Source organism: Anser cygnoides, chromosome 2, assembly GCF_040182565.1.
Source record: "Anser cygnoides isolate HZ-2024a breed goose chromosome 2, Taihu_goose_T2T_genome, whole genome shotgun sequence".
Lineage (NCBI taxonomy): Eukaryota > Metazoa > Chordata > Aves > Anseriformes > Anatidae > Anser > Anser cygnoides.
The window spans coordinates 35,823,784-35,848,735 of NC_089874.1; the positions used below are offsets into that span (position 1 = coordinate 35,823,784).

At 37.4% G+C, this 24,952-nt stretch overlaps 1 protein-coding gene across 1 annotated transcript in view; it reads right to left on the bottom strand.

The window, feature by feature from the left end:
• Positions 1-544: 544 nt before the first annotated feature.
• SKAP2 (src kinase associated phosphoprotein 2) overlaps positions 545-24,952 on the bottom strand; it is a 116,743-nt gene continuing 92,335 nt past the window's right edge. The window contains exons 10-13 of the mRNA XM_048070248.2: positions 19,764-19,832; positions 13,028-13,140; positions 3,458-3,559; positions 545-3,033 (exon numbers count right to left, since the gene is read on the bottom strand). Of these exons, the coding sequence (XP_047926205.1) occupies positions 3,467-3,559; positions 13,028-13,140; positions 19,764-19,832 (275 nt within the window). The 3' untranslated portion in view covers positions 545-3,033; positions 3,458-3,466. The remainder of the gene's footprint in view (positions 3,034-3,457; positions 3,560-13,027; positions 13,141-19,763; positions 19,833-24,952) is intronic.

The window sequence follows — 24,952 nt, forward strand, 5'->3', positions numbered from 1 at the left end:
TGCAAAGCCAAAAAGAACAAAGTTTATGCATCTGGCTTTAAATATAGAATGGGATCTTAATTAGTATTCACATTCAGCTTAATTCCAGTCAACAAAAGTTTTCATCATGAAGAGGGGAGAATAAAAGTAAGCTGATGCACATCAGCTGATCTCGCTGATGGAAGAGCTAGTGCATACACTACTACTGGAACACGTAATTAGTGGCAGTATGTACAAAGAGGTAAATCCTAACTAGGTGCTGGTAAAATATGTGAACCAGTTATCTGTATATAGAGGTACATGAAAAAATACTGGAGTGGCGTGGTTATATCTGGGCGCCTCTGCTATAAAAAGCATTTGTATTACCCTTACTTCTCTGAATAAATTCAAATGACAGCCCCATTTCATTTCTTCATTCAGTCTGGAGGCCAGATGGCATTAGAATCATTTACTTCACCTTGTTGTGCTTAATTACTACAATCAACACACTATTTTCCAAATTAATCATAACAAAGTAATTTCATTAGTAACACAGCAGGCTGTTGAATTATTAGCATCATAACAGTTTGCAAACAATTAAACTTTATTTGAACCTTAAAAATTTGCAGAGTAGAACATTATTGTAAGATCTAATGGCAGTATAGTACAAATTCTGAACAGAGCAAATAATCAAGTAAAACGCTGTACAAAATATGACTCACAATCACCTTTTAAAAAAATTGGCTGCCTGGCTGTTCACAGAAAGGCGAGTGCAACCTAAGCAAACAATGAAAATCAAGCGATTCGCGTTTTCTAACACCAAGATTTGTTTAAGTAGCACTAACGGAGATTGTCTTAGCCAAAAAAGGTTACGGCGTCTGCACGGGTTTAAAGCAAACAATCCGCCCGTGCTCCACCGCTGCTTTATTCGAGACACTCGCGGTGCCTTTCCGAGCAGCTTTCTTTTAGGTCTCGGGTTTTAAGGCAGCTCGTTTACCTCCCCCCCCCCACACCCCGTGCCCGAGGAGGGGGGGCAGAGCCCCCGAGCCGCACCGCAGACAAAAGGCACTTTATTCCCCCCGCCGCCGCCAGCCGCGGGGAGGCAGCTCGGCGGGCCGGGCGCCCATCCCTTGGCGAAGGACTCCCTCTCCTGGAAGAACGGCAAAAGGCGGCGGCGGGGACGAGGGGAGGGGGAAGGGGGCCGGGGCCGAGCCGGGCTCCTCCCGGTGCTCGCGAAAATCTGCTGCCACCTGCCGCCGCGGGCGCGCAGCGCAGGGACGCGCGGGGACGCGCGGGGATGCGCGCAGCCGCCGCCCCCCCCCCGCCAGCCCCATTTTGCCCTTTCCAAGCGCACCTGCCCACGGACCGTTCTCGCCTCGGCCCATGAAGGAGGATTCACCCCCAAAGGCTGGGCGGTGGGTGAATTTGGGGCGCCCGGAGGAGAGGAAAGGCACCCTCGGGGCGCGGAGGTGTTAGGTGTTAGCAGGGGGAAAGGGGCTTTTACGGCTGTGGCATTAAGGCCCTCGCGTTCTGTGCACAAGCCCCAAGTAGACTTGATAAATTAAAGTAGTACAAGAGCTGAAGACTCTAATCTATCATTTGAATGCGTCACTGACAACGTGCAGAATCAACGGCAACGACTACCTCTTTTTTTAAGAAAATTGCAACAAAACTCTGTACCTTCTTTGATTCCTATTAGGATCCAGTGTACTAGGAAGTACCAGAAATGACCTAAAACAAGCACAGCACCTGAGCTTATTAAAAGGACCTGGCCCTGAGTTTAGGCTAACGTTACCCTTTAACCCACAGTGTTCCCGGGGCCCGCCTGAAGCGTAAACAGCACCAGCAGCTACAGGGGGACCTGCACAGGCTCAGCAAGCCTCAGACTGGCCTGACCTGCCTCCTTGGCAGATTAAGGGGCTCACAAATCAAGTCTGGGGGAGGATTCAAAAAAGTTGATCTTCCATGCTACTAGTCGAACGCATCTCCAAAATGAGAGATTTAATTAACTCTACCTTGTCCAACTCCTTGTTCACAAGTGAAAATATTTATCTACTTTTTTTTTTTTTTAAAGGTTTCAACTGATGCTTTTAGCCACAAAGTCCCGACACTAAGAATGCAGGCACAGCCCTTTTTAACTCAGAGCTGAAGATGTCTGTTGAACAACTTGCATCAGAAATTCCACACAACAGGGTATGCGGATTTTACTCTGTGAAAAGTACAAGCAAGGTGCAGATAAAAAAAATAGTATTTCACCACTACCACCCACAAAATCATTCATCTGCTTTTTATCTCATGTTGGCTTACCAAAAACTGTTGTCTTTAATATATTATCTTTGCCAAATTTTCACATAATTCATACCTCCAAGTCATAATGCTATCAGCACAGTATTACCCCACGTAGACAGATTTACATCAGCAAAAGAGCCAAGCCTTCATTTCACAGTACCGTAACAGTTATTACCATTAACAAAGCTAAATATAGAAGAAAAATAAATCATTGGCTGAAACTAAAAGAAAACAAAAACAAAAAACAACCAAAAACAAAAAAGACATTTGGAAGCAGAATACTTTGAAGACTTAAAATAGTACACATAAATTTCCCTTGATTTTCATAAAAACTGCAGAAAATTGTACAGTGAACTACTGCATTAAACAATTAATGCATGTATGAACTGTGCAAGTTTTCTACTTTTGAAGTCCAGCTTAATTTTTTTAAATCTGAGTAACAGGTAAACACAGCCAAATTCCCTGAAAGAACACAAACGTATAGCGATACAGAGTGCTGCTAATATGCTTAAGAAAAGAGCAACAGGCACTATTAGACTGCTTGTGCCCCATATGTTAATTACCATCTATTTCATTTCCTAGCATTACAATTCTATAAAAAGTGACTAAGAAGAACATTTCTGTGGAATTATGATCAATTACAGTTTTTAATGTTTAATATATACAAGGCAATGATCTGACTACGTTCACTGAAACCACAAAACGTGTACGGCAGAATCTTCTTCCAGAGGTCGGGTCTGTAAACTGCAGCTGCACACCACTCTTGATTTCAAGTGCAGATTTCTCCTGATTAGAGAAAGGGAAGTTGAAAGCATATCATTAACAAAAAAAAACACTCAAACATACGTATTAAACTCAGTCCAAATACTTAACCCCTTCCATAGATTTCTGCACAGATACATACATATTACTGAAGTAGCAAAACTAACTAGAAAGCACACCAACTTTGTTTTACCAAATATATATATACATATATATAAATAAATATCTGGAAGAGAACTGTAGTTATAAAATACATCATCTTTTGTACACTGTGGTTTAATATTTCATACAGAATCCCAGAAGTGCTTTAATTGAACCTTCAATATATTTTGCCATAATCTTTATGTTAACAGGACTCCTACAAAGGTTCCAGGAAAGAAATACTTATGAAACAGAGAACAAGGGAACATATAAGCCATTACAGAAGATTGGATTAAAATGTACTTACCCAGGCCTCTCAAATATCATACATCTCCATTATGTAGGCTTTAGGCACCAAGCCAATGGTTCCCTTCATTTCTCCTACCCACCAGCCAAATCTATTGTACTCCTAATTGAAAACAATATGCAATATTAACCTTTAGTCTGATATAAATGCAATAGAGTTTTGTATGCAACTCCTTATGGATGCTCTCTCTTATATACAGTTATTATCATTTCAACTGAAAATTAAAACATTATATCTTTTTGTTGGAGACATTCACATACAGAGTTAGGCAAGGATAAAAGTTAAATTTTAAAACGGCATGCTCAAGAAAATTTCTTAATTATGGCCACAATTCTCTATAACACATACTAAAAATAGCTGACCTCTCCATCCTGTATTCGTCACATATATAGAAATCTTGTCTTTGTAACTGATATCTAATATCACGATGTTGACATACAGGAATCAGCTGGGATTCTTTCAGTATCGCAAGGCTAAACTCTAAAAAACTTATAGTCAACTTATTTTAAATAATAATTTGCTCAAATGTGAAGGGAATACTATAGATCTAATACACAATCTCCTTCTACGGACAAAGTCTACTATTGCTTTAGGCCCGCAGAAAATTCTACGGCAGATCTCATATGTCTGACAGATGACTAATGTACTTTTGTTTGAAATTTGTTTAGGCTTAGTGAGATAAATATGAAACAAAATGAATTATAATAGTTTAAAGAAATAATATCTTCCAAAAGCAATACCAAGTAAGAGTATTGTGGGATCCAAATTTAATTTTTTTCCTATGAGGTAAATATTTTAAGATCAATCCTAACAGCAGTTCAATAAATTGTAACAGCTGAAATTGCACACACACATATTGAGTTACAAATGAAGCATTATTAAAACAGAGACCCCATTCAAAAATGGAATGATTAGTAAGATAGAAATTACTTTGGAACAAACATGGAAAATACAAAATACACAGATATCTCTGATAAGCAACATCTGCTTCCTGCTACGCTGCTCTTCTGATGAGAAAAGCAAAAAGCTGTAGGATTTCTGAATTAATGGTCCTACTGAGATGACACTATAAGCTATTATTTTGACTGTAGATAAGTTTTTCGGTTATAAATAGTCAAGTGGAGCTTAAGGGTTAATGGAGTTTCATTACAGCCTGAGCTATAATGATTTGCTGCTGGCATATCTGGCCTGGTGGAGAGTTCTCTAGGGTCCTATGAGGTGCTTAGTGTACTCAGCTCTCCCTGTGCGTAACTGCGATGAAGCCTTGTTGATGGCTCACTTTCATGTTGGCCCAGGCTTTTTTTTTTTTTTTCCCTAAGAACATGCAGGCAGGCAGACACACACACACTTTATTTTCTTTTTGTGAAGAGCTAAGCACAAGTCTTAAATTAAACGTTTGCTTCCTTCACAGTGCAAACAGAAGTTGGTGATTTAAAAGGTTCCATCCTACTATCCATAAAATACTGCAGTTAAGTGTGGCTTAAAGAAAGCCCATGTTAAAAAAACAAACAAAAAAAAAAGCAGAAAAACCTTCATTTATGATGCAAACTCACAAACTGGAAAGCTGCAAAAGCGATTCCACTTTCCACTGCAGTATGGACTTGTGGGGATGAGTCTGGTCTGAAAGTTGAGAGGTACCTGAGCCTGACTCACCAGCGAGAAAACTCTAAACAGAAGTTAAGAACTCCTCATAACCTTTCCCATGGGGCACGTTACACCCCAAATCCTTAAAGGTTGAATAATACCCTGACACTGAAGTTTATAATGTTCCAGATCAGCCTGTTTAAAATTTGTATTTTATCTCACAGTACACTGGTTAAATATACAAACTATATTTCTAGACTAAAGTGGGAAACTGCTGAAAGGAGTAGTGCTCACGTATACTACTGGAATCTTGGCAATAAATCTCTCCAAGAGAAAGAAACAAAAGATTTTAAGCTGTTACATGGAAGTCATGAAGAGCCTGACAAAAGTGATTAAGCAAGTTTTGCTAGACATCAGCCAAAAAAACAAACAATACATGAAATGAGGGAAGTGGCTTAGTTAAGTGGTCATTAAATTGCATATGACAAATGGCACAGAAAGAGCCTGTGGACTATATTATCCATTGAAAATGTTCCACTTAGCAACACTACATGAACTTAGAAATAACTGTTTTTAAAGAAACAATTCAGATACCTCAAATTAAAATTAAGAGCGTGTCACTGTTTTGAAAACTTTGGTTTTTTGCTACTTACTAATACACCACTTACTGCTCTGGCACAAAGCTAAGTGAGAAGATGAAATGAATGTTGATGTAACAGACTAGTAAACTAATTTAAGGATTCAGTGCAACCATTATACTATACAGACAATATTCCAACACAGAAGCTTTTACTCTATCATTACTATTCTTTGAATGGGCCTCAAGAGCAACATGAATCCCAATTAAACCATCTGCAGTCTATAGAAGTCTGAACAAAAAGATAATACAGATACCTGGTTACAAAGAATATAAAACCTTAATCTCAGGTTTTGGAATAATTGCATAGCAGTCCCTTTTAAACTAATTAAAGCAAAGACATTTTTCTCTAAACTCCTAGCCACTCCTTTCTGTCTTCAGTACCATGAAAGAGTGCTTCCTAGTCAGACAGAGCAGTCCCCCACTCCTTTTCTTGCAGTCCCATATAAAATCCAAACTGATATATTGTTTCTATCAATGGTATCGATGATAAACTCCTTCATTACAATATAATTAATTCACTGTTGGTGTGAGGTCTGTATGTCTATTACCACTGCTCGAGATGTGTAGAATAAAAGTCTAAAGCCCACATTTGTGGGAAATAACGATTAAAATGCAGAAGAATCTGAAGTCAGTTAGGAGTTTTATTTTAATTCTTAGGAGTTGGGAAGCATGGTGCTTTTGCAAGCATCAGCTTAAGATCTCAGGTACCTCTGGGTCTACCATCTGGTATCCCTCACCGCATGCAGCTCTTAACATCACTGCTAACATAGGCAAGCGACTATACTTCAGAAGGACTGATAAAATAATGAAGAGTCCTTTAATCTACAGGAAACCATTGTAGTCAATTTATAAGAAATATTGCATCCCTTTGTAGGATGTGTAATTATTTTCTATTAATCATGTGCTATAAAGCTACATTATGTGGTTATTCTGTTATCACTAGAAAGAGGCCTGCAGTCAGCTCCTGACAATGTTAGGTAATTACTAACACAAAGCTTCTTTCTCCTTATGTAGAAAGGCTATCAAGATCCAGAGGTGCTGTGATGCTCGCTATATGAAAATAACTCTCCGAAGAAATTCAATAACTGCAAAATGAATTGCTCCGAGGCAAACAGAGGGATAGGAGAGGGGGCTGGGCCAAATCCAGCCACCCTGCAATGAGGAGAATGCACAAGTGTGCGGCCACAACTCCGGCACGTGACTCCAAGCACATTTGCCATAGCAGGCAATGTTGGGCAGGGGAGGGGGAGGAAGAGGCCAACACAACCCCTGGAATACAAACACCACCGTAGTGGAATATATTATGACAAATAATACAGAACAACCACCCTCACAGACAACCGAATGCTTTCTAAGCCACTTCTACGTTTTCACCGTCTGTAAGAGAGCGGCGTGTTTGTGTTTTGTCTTGTTCCAGCAGAAATTTATTAACCAAAGTAAAGTAATTTCACGAGGCAACAAGGAACAGGTTATGACTTAACATGCTGGCAATACACCCTCTGTACAGCAACATTAGAAAAAAAAATCCCATCAGGGTTTACAGGCTCCTCAGAGGCTCTCAGCTGAACACCCTGCGAGCAGATGCTTCTTATCCCGTTCCACCAATTTCACTCCTCTGATATGTATGCACCTATGACTCCATGAGATACTAGCCTTAAAAGTTTTTGCATTTGCAGAAAGTACAGTAGGTAGAAATACACTACCTGATTTTCATGGATAACTTTTAAACCCAAGATTTATTCTTTTTTAAGTTTTGGATTTATTTTTTTTTTTAACTCTAGAGGAGAGGATTTTGATATGAAAGAAGAGAGATTTTTGATATGCAAGAAGAGAGATTTTTGATATGAAAGAGGATTTACGTAGCAGTCTCTCTTCTTACCTTTAGAAACAGACCCTCTGAGTAAATGAGGACCCCCAGATGCTTTGCACCATATTAACTTCTACTGACTTCAGGAAAAGTTGAGAACATCTGGTCCTTGTACAATTAGTCCCTATTGTTCAATACATATGGTATGTTGTTGTTGTTTGTTTGGTTTTTTTCTTGTTAAAAAAGGGGGGGTTGCTGAAAATCATCATTGTGTTTTGATGCCTAGAAGAAAACAATGGACTTGTATTCAAAAAACACGCAGCTGAAGCGTGTGAACTCAAGATTTTTCTCCCACCCTCTCCCATGGCATTGTAAGTAATATTAACTTACAGACTGAAGATCTGCAAGCCTTAAAACTGAAAAGCAAAATGTATTTATTGCCTTGTTTGGGGTTAAATTAAGTAGCCTCTCCTATTGATCTAAAGAAGTGTGGGAAATAGGGAGAATATTTTTTTCAAAGAATATCCTAGGGGGCAATTTTGGCAAGATAATATTTTAAAACACCTCTAATTCATCCAGAAGATTGAAGCCAGCTAAAAATTTTTAGAACTTCCTTTGGTGTAATTGCTGAATGATACACTATCAACAAGGGAGTATTTTTGGCACAGAACAGCATTTTCGCTAAAAAGCAGAAAATGACAAATGTTTTAGATAACTGAATGAGACTTCTTCACAGGTAGAGTTGTTTTAAGACAGCAATAAAATAGTCATCTTTAAGAATATAAGCCTCAGATTTACTGTATGGTAGTGTTATTAGGTTTTATTTCCTACAATTTCATGAGACAAAATAGACACCAATTTGAAAGCTTTTGATCAGAATAAGCTGACTGACTTGTGAACTAAAACTGGCACTGACAGAAAGGCCATTTTATTTTCTCTCCCATGACATGACACCAACATTTTTTTTTAATCACGTAGGTAAATGTTTACGTATTATTGGTATGCAAACCAACAGAGTGAGAGTCACTTTGCTTTAGTCTGTCTTAACTAACCTCCCACCGAAAGGCCTTCACTCTTCTCTTAGTCATGTATCTAGTCTATTTTTCTGTCAGGATACACCAGAAAAAGGCAGAAGGAAATTTACATCTCAGTAAGTGCATCCACATTTGCATCTTAGTTTTCATCAGAAATGTCCCACTGAGGCAGATCTCCCAGTACTCCCCACCTTGGCTCACTTTGCAAAGCAGTCTCAGAGCACACAAACTGGATTTCTTGCAGATGAACTAAACCAGAAGATGCACTTTCATGTGCTCCAACCACTAAGCTAGACTCATTCCACAAAACCAGACTAGACCTATCCTGACAAAAACTGTACATCCTTTTAGGATGTACAGTGTGGACACGGGGGCCTCAGCACGAAGTGTTTAACTCTGCAAATCTGCTCCTGTTGGTACACCCTGTTTGCTAACATAGATGTAGGCAGTATGATCATGAAAAGCAAAATCATCATTAAATACACCTCTGCATATGAACAGTCAGACAATGGCCTGACAAAAAACATGTGGGATTTTAGTATGCCTTTGACATCTTTTTGGGGGAAAAAATACTGAATAAAAATACTTTATGATGATTATGCACATAATGTACAAAATGTTCACACTCACTATGAAACAGCTGCACTGTTAAGCTGTACTCTATTTCATAAGCTATATTTCTGAGATTTCTTTGTCTTTTCACTAAGCAAAAAATAAAGGTTTTGTATATATGGCTTGAGCATTTCAACAGACATTTGTTGTGTTGAAAGAACAAAAATCTCCCACATTGGAAGTATACAACCACTGAATAAAGGGTAATCTAGATGCCAAGTTCATACTCAAACTTTTGCTCTAGAATTTTCCATGAAAGTCAAGTCATAAATGAGATTTCCATGAATCATAAATACCAGAGTGAGTAGCATTATATCACATTAGCACATACTCAAATAATAACAGTGAAGGAGTATTCCAGTTTGAGATACAATTTCTGATTTTCAAGTACTATTTGTCGCTTTACTGCAAATATAAATGTGGTGGGAATTAAATTAGGTTAAAAGTTAAGAAATGTCAGTAATTCTGCTAAGCGGGTGCCTGCTAATGTCTAAATAAATTTCCATTAGTATTTGCATCTGGCTCATGAAACTATGGGGTTTCCCAACATGAAATATGCACATAAAACAAATAAATACTGCAACTGCTGCACTTAGGTAAATTGTGCATACCAAACGATAAAAAATATGGCCACCAACACTCACAGTTGGCTTTGTTACTGGAAATTGATTTCCTGAATAAGAGCTATGGAAGATTTATAAAAAGAATTGTTACATCATGGATTGTATTCCCATTTGTCATGTGGGTTTGAAAGCAAAGGCAAGACCATAAATGAGTAGGAATTAAGAGCAATCATCATTTTAGAAAACAGGCTGCCCAAGTATTGCACTTCTAATAGTCAATATTAACTAAGAAACCCTATTAATGAGTCCCTCAATGAGTAAAGCTATAAAATGATTTCTACCGCATAGTGAAAGAGGGGTGTATAAATTTCTGAAAGTTCATATGATTCATGGTGTAAGTTATAAAAGCCACTTGAATATTCAGGAATAAATTCAAATGATGAATGTACAGATACTTTGATCTATTTATTTGAAAAGTTAGAGGATTTTTGTTTGTTTGTTTGTTTTAAGCTAGTATATACTACTGCAACAGTTCTCTTGTTTCTTCTCAAATTAAGGGCTCAACGTTTGAAGGAAACTCTCAAAGGCAACAAAAAAAGATAAAAAATATATTGTTTTTTAATAAAAAGCCCATTGGACAGCTGCCATGGGAAAGCCACAATAGACAAATGTTTAGATAATAGCTAAAACAGTTTTTAAATGCATCTTCTGAACAAGGAAAACTCACTTCGGTACAGTAATAACTCTAGTCATGCATAGGTATTTGTATTACCAGTGTATAAGCATGCTCATTGCATTAACAGTGACTTTTGATGCTCAGTTTAAAGTAAATTATGAAGTATTTGCCTTTGCATAATGTTTAGCTATTTTAGTAAATAAATGTTGCCAAACAAACCTTGCTTCTACGTTCACCTAAGTTACAACTTACATGTAACATATTGCTCCTCTTGCTTTATTTAAATTATATCAGTTCATAATTACTTCAGTTGTACTAATGACTTCATTTCTTGGAAACAACATAGTCACTTTCCTCTAATTTCTCTAAAAGCATGTGAAAAAACAGTTAAAAAGCAGTAAAATACATTGCTTTGGCATAACTACTGCTGGAAGATAAAAATCTATTTTATCACACTCATTAGAACAAGCTATACCATTTATATTTCACTGCAAAACGGAGAACTATTACGTGTTGCACAAATATGCTCAACAGTTTGTTAAAGCCTCACCCTTCCTACTACAATACTACTATAACCGTACTTACTTCCTCATAAGCAAAATGAGATTTCTTCAAGAGTAATGTTCACACCTAGCTGACATATGACAGAAAGGCAATAAAGCCATAGCTAGGTTCAAGCTGAAGCTGAATTTATGACACCATTTTGGATCTATACACATCACCCCGTCAGTACCTGCATCTCTCATTTTCAACCACTAGATGGTGTGAAAAAATAAAAAAAATGCTGAGGATTCCTGCCAACTGCCACAAAATCCAAGTACTAATGTAGTGGATTAAGAAATATTTCTTGACGAAAAGTCTTGACCCACTTCAGGATGGTTAGGCTCACTTTTCCTTTGGTTGTATTTTCACTTACCAGACAAAGAGCCTGTAAATGATCAGTCCTTGAAACTGAACCAAGTGGAAGGTTAAGATGGATAATTCCCTGGCACTTTCCCCTCCAAGGACCCTAAATTCAGAGCTGACAGTAGCGGCCAACACTTATTCTTCTGAAAAAGCCGCAACAATCTTTAAGTGAAACAGGGCTGAAGTTTCTGGGCTCTATTTTGGAGTAAAAATCATTCCCAAACAGAAAGGCTCTATATATCTGGAGCCGCAGCAGGCCTGTTTCAAGGACTGATTACATATTAATCAAGGTATGGTCACAAGACAGTTGATACACAGATGACACCTTAAGCTACTGTTTTTCTATTCTGCTCCATTTTTTTAAATTAAATTCCTCACTGTTTGAGGGAAAGCAAATGAGTTTTTCACCTACAAGTTGAAGATTAAGATTTTATTAGTCCCTGTAACATACCAGAAAGTACAATTCTCAGAAGGCAAACGTGCAGTGCAATCTGCTTGTTTGTGGGCTTTTTTCCTTTTTTTTCTTTCTTTTTTTTCTTTTTTTTTTGGGGGGGGGGGGGGGGGGGCGTACTAAAGAATTAGTACCATTCTTTAGTGCTGTATAACTGTATGAAAGCCTGCCCAATTGAAGACTGCCTTTAGTGATGTAATTCAGTTATTAGTTTAAGTGATAATGAAATGCTTCAAAAGACATACATGTTCACATTACATTAGTAATATATCTTCTATATTTTTATATGGGACTATCTTTCTACCTATAAATCTTAAATTTATTTAAACAGAAGCTGTACATTTATTATCCCTAAAACACTGTATTTAAAGGTATCACAGAAGATTTAAAGCAACTGTGACAAAACTGAAGAGTTTGAAACTAACACAAACAGATGGCTTTAGCTTTCATGCAGCTACATGTGTATTACAACATCTTTAGCACAAATTATACTGAATGGCAATTACATCTGAGATATGTATTAAAAGGTGCTTTTTAAGTGAAAACTAAAAAAGATCAACTCTTTTCTAATATGTGGGGAAAAGAGAAATTTCCTTTGATTAATTGTTCAGAACAACACTTCAATGGACCATGAGATACATAGTTTATGAGAGATTTTTTGTTTGTTTTTAAAGGAAAAATAACAAAAATCAGAAACATTAAAGTAAAACTAAATTTCATGCTTGTACTGCTTATCATCACCTCAGATGAGAAGAATTATATTCATCATTTGCTTTGCAAACAGGAAAGTAGTAAATTAAAAATTGCCCAAATCTGTCAGAGCAAACAGATTTGGAATCTGAGCTGTCAGAACAACTGCAATACATATACAAAGATGAAAACACAGTTCAGAAAAAAAAAAAAAAAGAAAACCTCTAGCAAGTTGCCCAAAAAGTCAGAATCAGCACAGTCAGAAATATAAAACAGGAAACCAAAAACATAACATGCAAGATAATTTAAAATTCTACAAGGTTAACTTTTACAAGCAGAAAGCACATTGTCTCCTGTTAAATTAGTTAACAAATGGTAGCCAAGATTTAACAAGTAAATAAACATGCTTTTAAGTTAATTCCTGTTACATGGCTATGTTTTAAATGTGATTATAGTTCATTTGACAAAATAATTAATTGCAGTGAATATCTGATTGCAAACAAAGGATCTGAAAGGGAGTGCCAATTTCCCCCCATAGGACTGTGGGAATGTGCCCTTCTGTGCTTCTCTCTTTTTACAACTCTTTAGCCTCAGTAGCATGCTGTACCTTGCTGAGAATGTAGATAACATCACCACGTTTAAATGACAACTCGTCAGGTACATCTCCGGTGCAGTCCCACAAACCTTGGTAGAAATTGGCATAATCGGTATTTTTGCCATCTGCAAAGAAAATTACATCCAATTACAAAAGATAAAAATTGACGGACTAACATTGCTCTTTAAACCTTAAGGTACTACAAAGCAATTAATTAGTGCACGTTTCTTAATGCTCTTGGTAGAAACAGCTCCTTCATACCACAAAAGCAAGTGGAAAACAAGTTTAATAGGTGAGCCCTTCACTGGCAACAGTTGTATCACTGAAGACATGTAGCTGCAGGTTTTCAAAGCATTTTACAGCTGCAACTTAAAACAGCTAGTTTTCCTCTACTAATGTATTTCCAGCAAGCCAGGGTTGTATCTCAACTTGAAACTGATAAAAATGCTAGAGTATAATTAATAACAATCCGTGAAAGGAAGCCAAAGTAAGTATTTTGTGATATGCTTCCCCTCCCTCTTCTGTTCCAACTAAACTAAATAACTTCTCTGAGAACCTTTTAGATAATCTTGGATTGTTCCTTCTGAAATATTGGAGAACTTTGAAACTGTTGCTGAAGCTGCATTTTAAAAATATTTGTGTCAGCTCCAGTTTAGGACATTAAGCTCTGGCTAAACATGCAACTACACTCCAGCCATAAACTCATCCTTCTAACAGCATAAGCACAATGGATGTGCTGTGTTCAAGCTGCCATACAGACCATTAACTGATTGATTATTTAGCACTCTTTGCTCTGTAATATGGCAATAACACAGTAATAAATGCTTTGTCATACACTTACAATACAGAGTGCGTCTACTGAAACACAGCACTTACACACGGTTAAATACACTGGGAGCTTCTGTTACACTGCAAACTATTTCCTGTTTTTAATTCCATGAGAATCGAGTGTGATGAGTTAATGCAAGAAGAATGTAAGCAATACCACTAAGATGACCAGTTACATTATGTATACACTAACCAGACAGAATGTATATGTACTAATAATTTACATCACTGGGAAGCTATCTTCTAATTCTGATAACATAAATATCACTGAACTGGCTGGATCAAGGCTGTCATCTTAGTTTTGTTATATGACCCTGGAACAGCAGGCTTGCTGGTTATTCCAACATATACCAGTTACATTTGCATGTCGTTAGCATTCTACACCATTATTTATAGTTTACAATTTAATCATGATTGGTTCACTTTATTACTGAAAAAATCCTGCTAAAATATCAAGTAACAAGTGAGATGAAGTGTCACGCTATATAAAGTAGTATTCAACTTGTATTTTTCCCCATTTTGACAAATACTTTGATTTTAATTTTAATACTCTCTAGATGAGCCAGAAGAGCTTGTTTCCAATTTATCCATTTCAGTCTGTGTTATGTGCTATCTTGTTTTGATGGCTAAACATTCACAACCTTGCCTTTAGAGCCACTGTGCAAGTTAGCCACCATTTAATTTTCCATAAACTGGTGATTAGTAGCTACCACTTACTATATAGCACTAGAGGGCGTTCTGACTATCAGTGCACAAATTCTTCTGTCATCACACCAAAAGTAGCAATTTATACATACAGTAAAGACTACTGACTATTCAGAAATAAGAGATTTTGTTACTGTAAAAATGTGTAGACAGAATAAAATCAAGAGAAAGACAGAATTATATGAAATGTTGGACCTCCAAATTTTGGCCCTTCTTATTTGTCATCTCATTATTCACCAATTTAGCATTAGACACTTAAAAATGGTAACACTGGTTAGCACCAAATCAATTTGTAATAAATATTAAATCAGAGTATCTCCTCAGCCTTTTGGTTCAGCATTGATCACAGTTCCAAGCTCTATCTCATAAAAGATAATATAAGCCCATTTGAGAAAAAACTAAAGAGCTACTTCAGTATATTCCAGCAATAGTCTTATTGATTTGGATTTTAAATACATTAATCAGTACTTTCACTTTTTCAGAGTTGCACTAAAATGAGTCATGATTTTTCACATTTATATTTATCACTCTGAGGTCTCTTCTCGCGTTTTACATGCCTGAAGTAACTCCTAGTAACACTAATGGGAGTTGCACAGGGAACATCAGCAACAGAAGAGAACCCACATTGAGCAACATACATTTCTCCCTACATGCTCATCATGAGCATTTCATTAAGCCGTGAAGTGGGAAAGCGACTCAACTAACAACATGGCGACACTGGAAAAGATGCATTTTCAAATAAGCTTATTGCTACACTGAAAATGTTGTCCAAAGACTAACCACGGCTTGGTTAGTTCGAAGTGAAATGAAATCAAGACCAGGAGTTGCTCATATCAAAGTCACGTTTCTCTGAAAAACATTTATTGGAGCAACTGTTATATACCACGGGAACAGAAAGGGGAATAAAAGGGGTGGGAAGGTGGGGAAAGAAGTGCCAGTGTGCGTTTGTGATCAGCTATGCTGGTCTTCAAACAAGTGTTAATTCCAGAGTGGAAATCCCTTCTAATACCCATCAGCACAAGTTCCTCTAAATTCTCTAAGCAACTACACAGGCATAAACACCAAGCATAAATACAACTTCAAAGTCTACACATCTAAAGGACAAAACACTTCATAAAATGATTCACAGTGCTTCACAAACACAGAGGTACAACAACAACAACAAAAAAGCTGCAAAAAACTCTGTAAAACACAAGCCCATTCTTTCTTGCTTCAGCCATTCTTTTGGTCAGAGATGACCCTGCCAAATTTAATTTGATTGCATCTGAAGAACTGGTTAAATAAAACTCGGGGACCTATCTGAAGAAATTTGGTACATATATAGTAATGAAATTGTGTGGACCTTCATAAACAAATGAGCTACATGAAAACAGCTGGTAGATTTAGCATGAAGAACTTACGTGCCAATTAGAGTTCAAATGCAAAAGGCATTGATTTGTTGGAATCACTTTGTCACAATCATACTTTATTCCCATGCACTGTGAAATGTGTTGTGCCTTAAAAAAAAAAACATCATGGCATAATTGGTAAACAAAAGTCTGTTGTATTTGGAAGGCGTGGTCATGTAGACCACAAATATGACCAAGATATGACAAAAGAGAATTATTTTTAAAACGTGGAGTAGACGCTACAAGGCAGTTTGTTTTTACCTACCCATTGCTTTTCGTATTAGCAACCACAAGAAATGGCTGAGCGGGATCTTGGGTAGGTTGTTTCTCCAGGAAATAGTTCTTTCATTCCTGGACAGTTATCTGGATGAACAACTATCCAACAGTTTCCAAAACTCTTCTACAAAGAATTCCTCAGGGTTTTCTTCTGCCATCTCTGTTTTTCCAGTAACAGTAATAGGAACAACAGACACTTTTGTCCAATATCCCGATGAAAACACTTTAGAGTTTATTTGACAGATCAAACAGCAATGGCTGCCAGCCTTCCTGATGGTAGGCTCAGAATGCTTATTTGACTGAAAAATACTGGCATCTAACAATGCAGGCTTGAAGAAAGAAAGGTGAACAGTTCAGGTAAAAATCTGATAAGTATACCTCTCAAGCACAGACTTCGAATGTTGTAAATTGTTTAAAACTTAAGAATGCCAATGGATTACTCAAGGAAAAACAAAGTTGTAAGAACATTCTAACAGCCACAATAGACAGAAGAAAAAAAATGGAAAAACAGATTAAGAGTCCATATTTTATGAGGTTTCAAGTGTGCTGTCCCACTGCAGCCTAAGCCAATTTAACGGCAGGCTGTCCCTTTCCTGCCACCTCCCTCATGCCAATTTTGGCACTTGCCATTTCTGAGCACAAACTTGGCAGAAAAACTACACTGACCAAAACAAAATCTGGAATTACAACCTAAGCATGGAAATGCACTACTGAAAAATTAGAATGAATACAGCTGTGCCTGACTTTCATTGATCTTCCATTTTAACAGTGATGGTATCCAAATTAACAAACTGTGCTATGGTAGCGACTTACAGCTACCAGTTCCACACTACCTGCTTGCAGCTTGCTTGTCAATGAAGGAACACACAGGTACATTTTCATTTCACTCCTGTGGTTCAGCACCCAATGTATTAATGTGATCATTTAGCAGCTTGCAGTTCTTACTCACATTCCTTGACTTTTGATCAGATTCTTCAAAAAGTTTATAGCATCATATTCAACAGTTACTAGTCATGGTCTGGTCTATTTTATGCTATTTAACATTTGAAAGAGGTGAACTGGAAAATTGTTGCATATTACTGTGTTCTTTTTTGCAATTGATGTTCTTAACATTTACCATACTGAAAGCTTAGAGATGGAGAGACAGGTAAAGTTTAAAATTAATGCTACCAAAATGACTCTGTCTTATACAAGCGACTTAGACTATTCAACACAAACTCAGTGTTGATCTCAATGCTAAGATGAGACATACCCTGTTAATGAACAAAATTGTTTGTTCTGATGATGTCCTAAACTGTGTCCTAAACTGCACAGAGTGCCTCTAACTACTTATTTGCCCTTTACCCCATATACTAGAAAAAAATATAAAATAAGGGCTAAATAATTGGTAGAGTATTTATTTGGACTTGACCACCAGTCTAGGCCAATCTGTTCAGTATAATCTTTCTGATTTCCTTTCTTCTGTTGTTCCTTAGTTACACAGGCATTTACCCTAAAACAGCACAGAACATGATGCTGACTGAAATAGTCAGCCTCAATGGATAGGTAGCAGTAGCAAAAAAGACATGGTAAGTCCTATTATATAACTGAAACTCTTGCATGCTTTGGTATTTTTAAATAATTATGTCACTAGCAATTAATGTAAAAGCTATCCAGCAGCAACAGTCAACAATCAAGACTGAAAGTTTAAAAGAACTCAAGTCTGAACATTATTTGAAGTAGAGATGGGTTAGGACAAGAAAAGAGTAAAAAATAAGAAAGGGGTTTTGTACTTATTAGGCTGAGCTCACAATTTGCAAAATATTTTCTGTGAATGTATGTGCTGTTTGTATGGAAAAACATGAAATATTCTTAAATCAGATTAGATATTTATGATGCGATGCCAATCATAGATACGTATGTCAACTCAGCCCTAAAAGTCTAACAAATTTTCAGTGTTAACTGTTTTAAGATCAGTAAAATTATTGCTTGAAATTAATTTGATACTGGGGGAGAAGAGTTATTGTCCAGGAAATTACTACAAACGCTAGCAAGACAGACAAAGCTATTCTCATGGCAGTTGAAATTTTTCAGAAATGAAGGTGCAAAGGTTTGGATTTCTTAAAACTATGACCATTTAAAACTTCAAGATAATATATTAGTGAAAAAATGCTGTCAGCTTTGTAATTGGATTGACCCCATGCTCGATTATGACAACACACTCTTATAATTACGGTAATGTCTAAATGAGTATTAAATGCTAAGGCTGTAATGAGTCATGCTGTCTTACACATGTTTTTAGCAAAGCACAATGCTAACAGCATTTGATGACTTGGCTCTTGTTTCCTTTCCAAGAAAAGCAACCCAAAACTCTTTGCAGCAACCTGTTCCTGCTTTCCTGTACAGGTCAGGAAATCAGGCCTCTGTTTCCTCTCCACATGTTGCAACAGGAAGAACACTGCACAGCTACTTCCTAAAGGAACTCTTTTTGCCCACCCTTTCCTTGACAGCCCTGAAAGAATGATGTGTATTATGTACGATGGGGGAAGGTGAGCCAGATTGCATGTCAATGCAGGTCACGGTTACAATGCAGCAGATCTCAAAAAGGTGTAAGGTCTGATAAGAAGCAAGTCTTCCCTACTTGCTGTGTCAAATCACCACTAGTTTATCTAAAGGTCTGTGCCCTTGAAGCACATATATATCTTGTTTTTAAGCATAACTGGAAATACATTTCTGTCAAGAAAAGTTGTCTGGTCATGTGACTGGACATGGTGTGTGCAGTTATTTTTCCAGTCCCAGAGATAATTAGCACAAGGGCAGTTTGCCAAGCTAAAGCTGAGAGAATATCCTTCACAGCCTTTCTGGGCATTTGTGTCCTTTTCCAATTTTTATGCTGCTGTCACTGGACTCTGGCATTTCTTAGCCAATTCATTTGCTTTCTGCGGTAATCATATGCAATGAAGATATGCATGGCCAACATTTAAACAGGCTGCAGATCAATTAGTGGTCTTAAGTTTATCTGATTTTTATCAAAGAAGACAGAGCTTTGGGTCGATTGTCAGAGCCTGTGTCAAGTTGACCTTTTCAGAGACGTCTACATTGCCAGTCCCTTGGGCAACTTGTTGTCCCCTGTTAGTCTCTGAATGGCAGAAGTCTGTTCTGCTCAAGCACAAAGTATACACAGATGTCTATATTACATTCTTATAGGTTTGACAGCAACTGCATGTTGTATCTATAAACTGTCCTTTAGCAGTGACACTTCCTCAATGATGATAAGCTAATTTATGCAACTAAATCTCCTTTGTGCAGAAATGAAAGCTAATTGAGTCATTACAAAGTAATTCAGGAAGGAATACCTTGTATAAATTGGCTTACTTTATAAATCCTTCTCAAGTGGTTTTCATGCATCCTAAGTGGTGCTAAGCAGTTTTGCTGCCATCAAATACCCGGGTGAAAAAGACAGCTTTAGAGAGCTACAAAAACATTATTTTAAAACAGCAAAGGGAAGAGAGAAAAAAATGAAGGTAAAAATAAAGTACATATGCAAAATAGAGAAGAAAGATTTTAATTACCTGAAACAGTGGTAACTTTCTCCTGGCTCCATTTTCTTGGCACTTCAGACTTTGGAGGAGCGCTTTCTTCTGCAAAACACATAACTGCAAATGAAATTCTGAAGGGATAACTCAGCTGACAGGAATTACAGCCCACATCAGTCTGAAAGCCACACTCTACACATTTCCAGATCATAAGCCCTGTTTACTATTTTGCATTTGTACAGAAGTTGGAGCGTTGTTATTTTTGTGGTTTCCCCCACCCACCCAAACACTCCAAAAGCTTTCTTTCGAAATCTCAATTGTGAACATCTGTTTCCCTTTGCACTCTGCTCTGAATATGGTAATATAGAGCTGCAGTTCTGCTGTTGTTCAGTCATTCCAAAACAATTAGAATGAGGGTCCTCTTCTGCTATGTACATTTCTTGCCAGGATAAAGAAAAGCAGACTCAGGAGTGAAAACGTACCGAGCCCATACAAGAATTCAGAAGTTCTACACAGGCGTATGCAGAGAAGGAAGAGGGTATCTGATCTTCAGCACCATCACTGAGATGCACACGAGCTAGTCACCTGCGTGATGGGAACACAGCCACCACAGATGCCACACATTCAGTGCTCCTGCTGACTGAGGCTGAACATGGTTTTAGGCAAACCAGACCGTATCAAATAACGTAGCGCAAGTTTAGAAGAAAAGAGAAAGCCTGGCAGCGATCAGCTCTAAAGCATGCTTTCTGGCTAGCAGGCTTGGAACACTCCAAAAATCCCCACAGGCGATTTCGTAAGATGTGCTCCATACTCCCCATCCCATACAAATGGGGAATTCTCTCATCCCCACACCCTCACACAAGTAAATTCACACTCCAGTCAGCACAGGGACACAAGATCCGCTCTGCACAAGTCAGTCAACAATTTGTTGAGGCAAAAAAGCAAGCAAACTGAGCTCTTTTTCAGTTGTATTCTTTCTGTAGGGTCATAAGAAAGTAGAAACATATTTACCTTGGCCCTTATAGTAAACTACAACTGACAAAGATGCTGCACTGAAGGAAGAAATAGTATATTGATAAATCCACTTCGCAAACGAGAATTGGACTTTTAATATATTTGAACTAGCAGGTGTTGCTACTCATCACATCTCATACTGATATTCATGCTTCTTTTTAAGGCACATGTTTCAGCAACTTATTTTGATAGTTTATTAATGATAGACAAGAGGTAAAGAACTCACAGCTTTTGAAATGTTCCTTATTGTGCTACTTTTACATAATTTGCCTATCTACTTTGACAAAGAGTGAATTTTATATCAACAGTTCAAAGGATTGTTAGCCTTGTAAAAATTTAATCTACCCGCAAGACTGTTCCTGCAAACATTAAAGTAGATGTTTAAAGCACAAGAATAGACCTGTTGAAATAAGTATGCATAATTGTTTGCTAACCTATATACGCAGTCATACAAATATTACAGTTACATCATGAGATTCACTGTACAAAGAGCTTTGAACTTCTGCCCTGCTAAGACACAGAGTTTTTGCCATCTGGAGAAAAAAAAAAAAACACACACAAACACACAATAAAAGTGGGATAATCTGAAGCTGCAGTACAACACAAAACACTCCAAACTGTTTACTGCATTTAAATGTATTCCCCCACTTGGCATACCACTTGTGGCATATTTCCAAGTACACTCATTTGTTTGTTTTAAGCACTTAGAACTGGAGTATAAATGGCACAAATACATCCCTATGTACTGTCCAGAGCACTAGGAGGCACTGTCATTCTATGGCTTCCATACCACAATTACACCACTCACGGGTATTATGATCCCATTGCCAGTCACATTTTCTAGGATGCTCCCTTTTCCCACAGTTTCACCCAACACAGTATCACATATTGATTAAAATAAATGCTGATCTTACACATTAACAAATTTTTAGACCCATATCAATTTCTGTGTTGAATGTATAGTGGATTTTAACTCTATCACTGTCATGGTCATCAGACCAACTTAAACTGAGAAATGGCTTAAGTAGAGGTCAATTCAACTGAAGAAAAAACAGCAGAAGAGGTCTGAAAACATTTTCATTATATACTGTTGCATATATATAAATTGCACTGTGGTTTCACGCAAACAGTACATATGCATTCCTCTTCCTGAAAAAACATGCTTAATTACAGGGAAGCAAGAGCTCACCATAACTATATTTGAAGACAAGAAAATGTCTGAACCAAAGTTCTTTGAAAACTGAAAAGGTCCCAAATTCAAACAAAAGCTGTCCACTTTAGCATACCAGTTTGGATCCCAACCATCCCCACTTAAAACACTTTGCTTTACCCTACAGAGTTGTCACAGAGAGGAAAAGCTAGATACCCTTCAAGTGCAACTAGACTGGAAGAGGCACTCCAGAACCGCACTGAACACAGTCCAACTGCTAATGGGCATTCAGTCTATGAGCCAGACTGAAATGACTCCATAGGAAAACTTTTCTGAAACATGCAAGAGCAGACATCAGGTCCTCAACACAAACCTGCGCTTTACAAATTGGCTGCAAATGGTCAACACTACTTGCTAATGTAATCATACTCACAGTGCAGTAGATGCAATAAGTTTGCGTTACAGTGGCAAAAGAAAGAACCTACAGTTCTTACTAGCATTTTTTGGTATTATGTCCTGAGGTAACGACTACATGCAGGAGATGTCCTTTAAGTACAGCAGTCTCAGTTACCCAGGGACTTACAACTGTGGTCAGATCCAGCATACTGAAGTTTATCTTGCAACATGGAATACAGTCAAAAGAAGCAGAATTTAAAAAACACAGCAGAAGTCTTGCAGTATTATTAAGATACCACATAAAAGGAATCAAGCAGACCTTTAAAATTATCTGGCACAGAGTTTCTCTTCTTCACACCATCACTGCCACTGCAGTAAGAAAATAATCTTTTCTGCCTTCTCATTATGTCAAAATGAGAGTAATCAACATCAATCTAACTAGAACTTTTCCAGAGCTGCATGTAGATCCAAAGAACAAACATCTGGTCCTTAAGGCACAAGTTATGTTCCATACTCAGAGACCCTAATGGCAACCAACTCCAAAATTCTTGTAGTGACAATGCAACAAGGAACTCGTTATATTTATTAAGTTGTTGTTTTTTTAGTTAGTCCCTGAAAGATGTTCAAAATAAATTATTTATTTTGCAGTCTGAAGAAAGAACAGAAAAATAAACAGCCAGTCATAGATGATTCTATCATCCACATGATTTAAAAAGAAAACAATGAACACTACACTAGCTGAATTTTTGACATGAATCAATAGATTTTTCTTCCAATTTCTTGCTTAAAAGGAAAAAAAAATCAGACCACTTGCATATAAAATGGATTAGAGCTTGGCTCAAGCACTGCATTCCTACACTGGAATGTGGTATCTCCATAATAAATATGCATAAACTTAGCAGTTTCCTCTACCAACACACTCCTTAACCATCTTCGTATACTAGATACTGATTTAATGACATTATTAAATGGTTTTCTACTGTGTTCTAATCTCTGAGACTGACATTGCCATTGTACAGCATTAGTTTATACCTTGGATAATCCCAGCATGTGGGTTAATATATCCTATTCGACACTGTATTAACAGTAAACAAAAACAGCTCAGCTATGCAGCAAAATCTACCAAACCACACAGATGGTTGTAAGGTTTTCATTGTGTGGTTTCCATAGCAATCATATTGCAAATCTGGAAGCTTCTTGCAAATAAGCAGCTTGTATTTACATGCCTCTCGGCTGCAGCACGGAACTCTACAACATGTGAAGTTGTTATTCCAATCACATATTGTTATAAAAATCACTGGAAGATGTTTTGATCAGTTAAGATAAAAACCACTGCAATGAAGTAATTTTTCATCAGTTTCATAATGATACAAGCAATCATATGCTTGTAATGTGCATTAATATATCTTCATGTGAAATTTCACTGTGATGTCAAAAGGTTATGAACACAAAAAGAAGGTCTTGTAAGACAACACCTCCCCCCCCCAACAAAAAAAAAAAAGCTTGTATTTTTAAATAATCCATTTTAAAGATCATAGTGACTTTACTATTGTACTCAACAGGGATGACAGACGCATGCAAACACAAAGGTGTGTACATGAAGAACTCTGCTGCCACTGAACAGTACACCTCTCTGTATTACTCTGCTTAAGAAAAAAGATATAATAGCTTATTAACATCAAGTGTATTACTCCCCCACACTGCTTTTTTCCCTACCAAATAATGACTGTACGAATGTAAACAAGAAATTTCAAACATGAATAAATGCTTACTTTCAAACATGAATAAATGCTTACTGTGGGAAAGAGCTGAGACCTTTCGTCTCCCAGATTTATAATTTTATGAATTGACTTAACCCCGTAACAGATGGATTATTATCCTAATAAGAAACATAAATCAATCCAGCTATGTAATTTTGAAAAACAGCGAGAACTAGCTTCTTACGAACAAGATTTTTGACAAGGAACATTTAAGCAATTCCAAACAAGGAACGATAAGGACACAATTTAAGTATATAAAATCTTTTTTTTAGTTTTGTCAAACTGACACCTGCTAGCATTAGTTGTGAGGGCTAGAGACCATCTGGAGTCAAAGGTATAAGAATTAACACCCTCTTCTGCGCGGGGCCAGCACACTGACTCACTTAGCATTCCAGAGGACGATGCTGCCCAGCCTCGGGAGCTGGAGGCATCCGCAGTATTCCCGCTGTATGCACACCTGTACATACCCATACACTAGCTGAGAATTACTGCATTTTTTTTCCAATTGCACTTCTTAACTTAAAAAGGTGCTCTTGTATACTCAAGTAGCCACAGTGCAGGATCTTGGGTGCAGCAGAGAGAGGACAACAGACAACTTTTTTATAATAAATAACAATACAGCTTCATCTGACTGTATTAGGGTGCTTGGTTTGGGGATGAAAATGCCTCCAGAAGGGTGACGGAAGTGGGAAACAAGCTGGCTGCTATTTACAGGAGACTCTAAACCTAAAAATTTCTTGGCGTGAGAGAAGAGATGACAGTTCTTACATTGACCCTACTTCTATGGATCAGATAGTTACCAATGGCTCACAGTGAAGCCATATTCCTGCATGATAAGCTTGAGTGAAAAAAAATGATTCCCATAGCAGTGAAGACGGAGACAGAAATGGGCTACACAGACACAG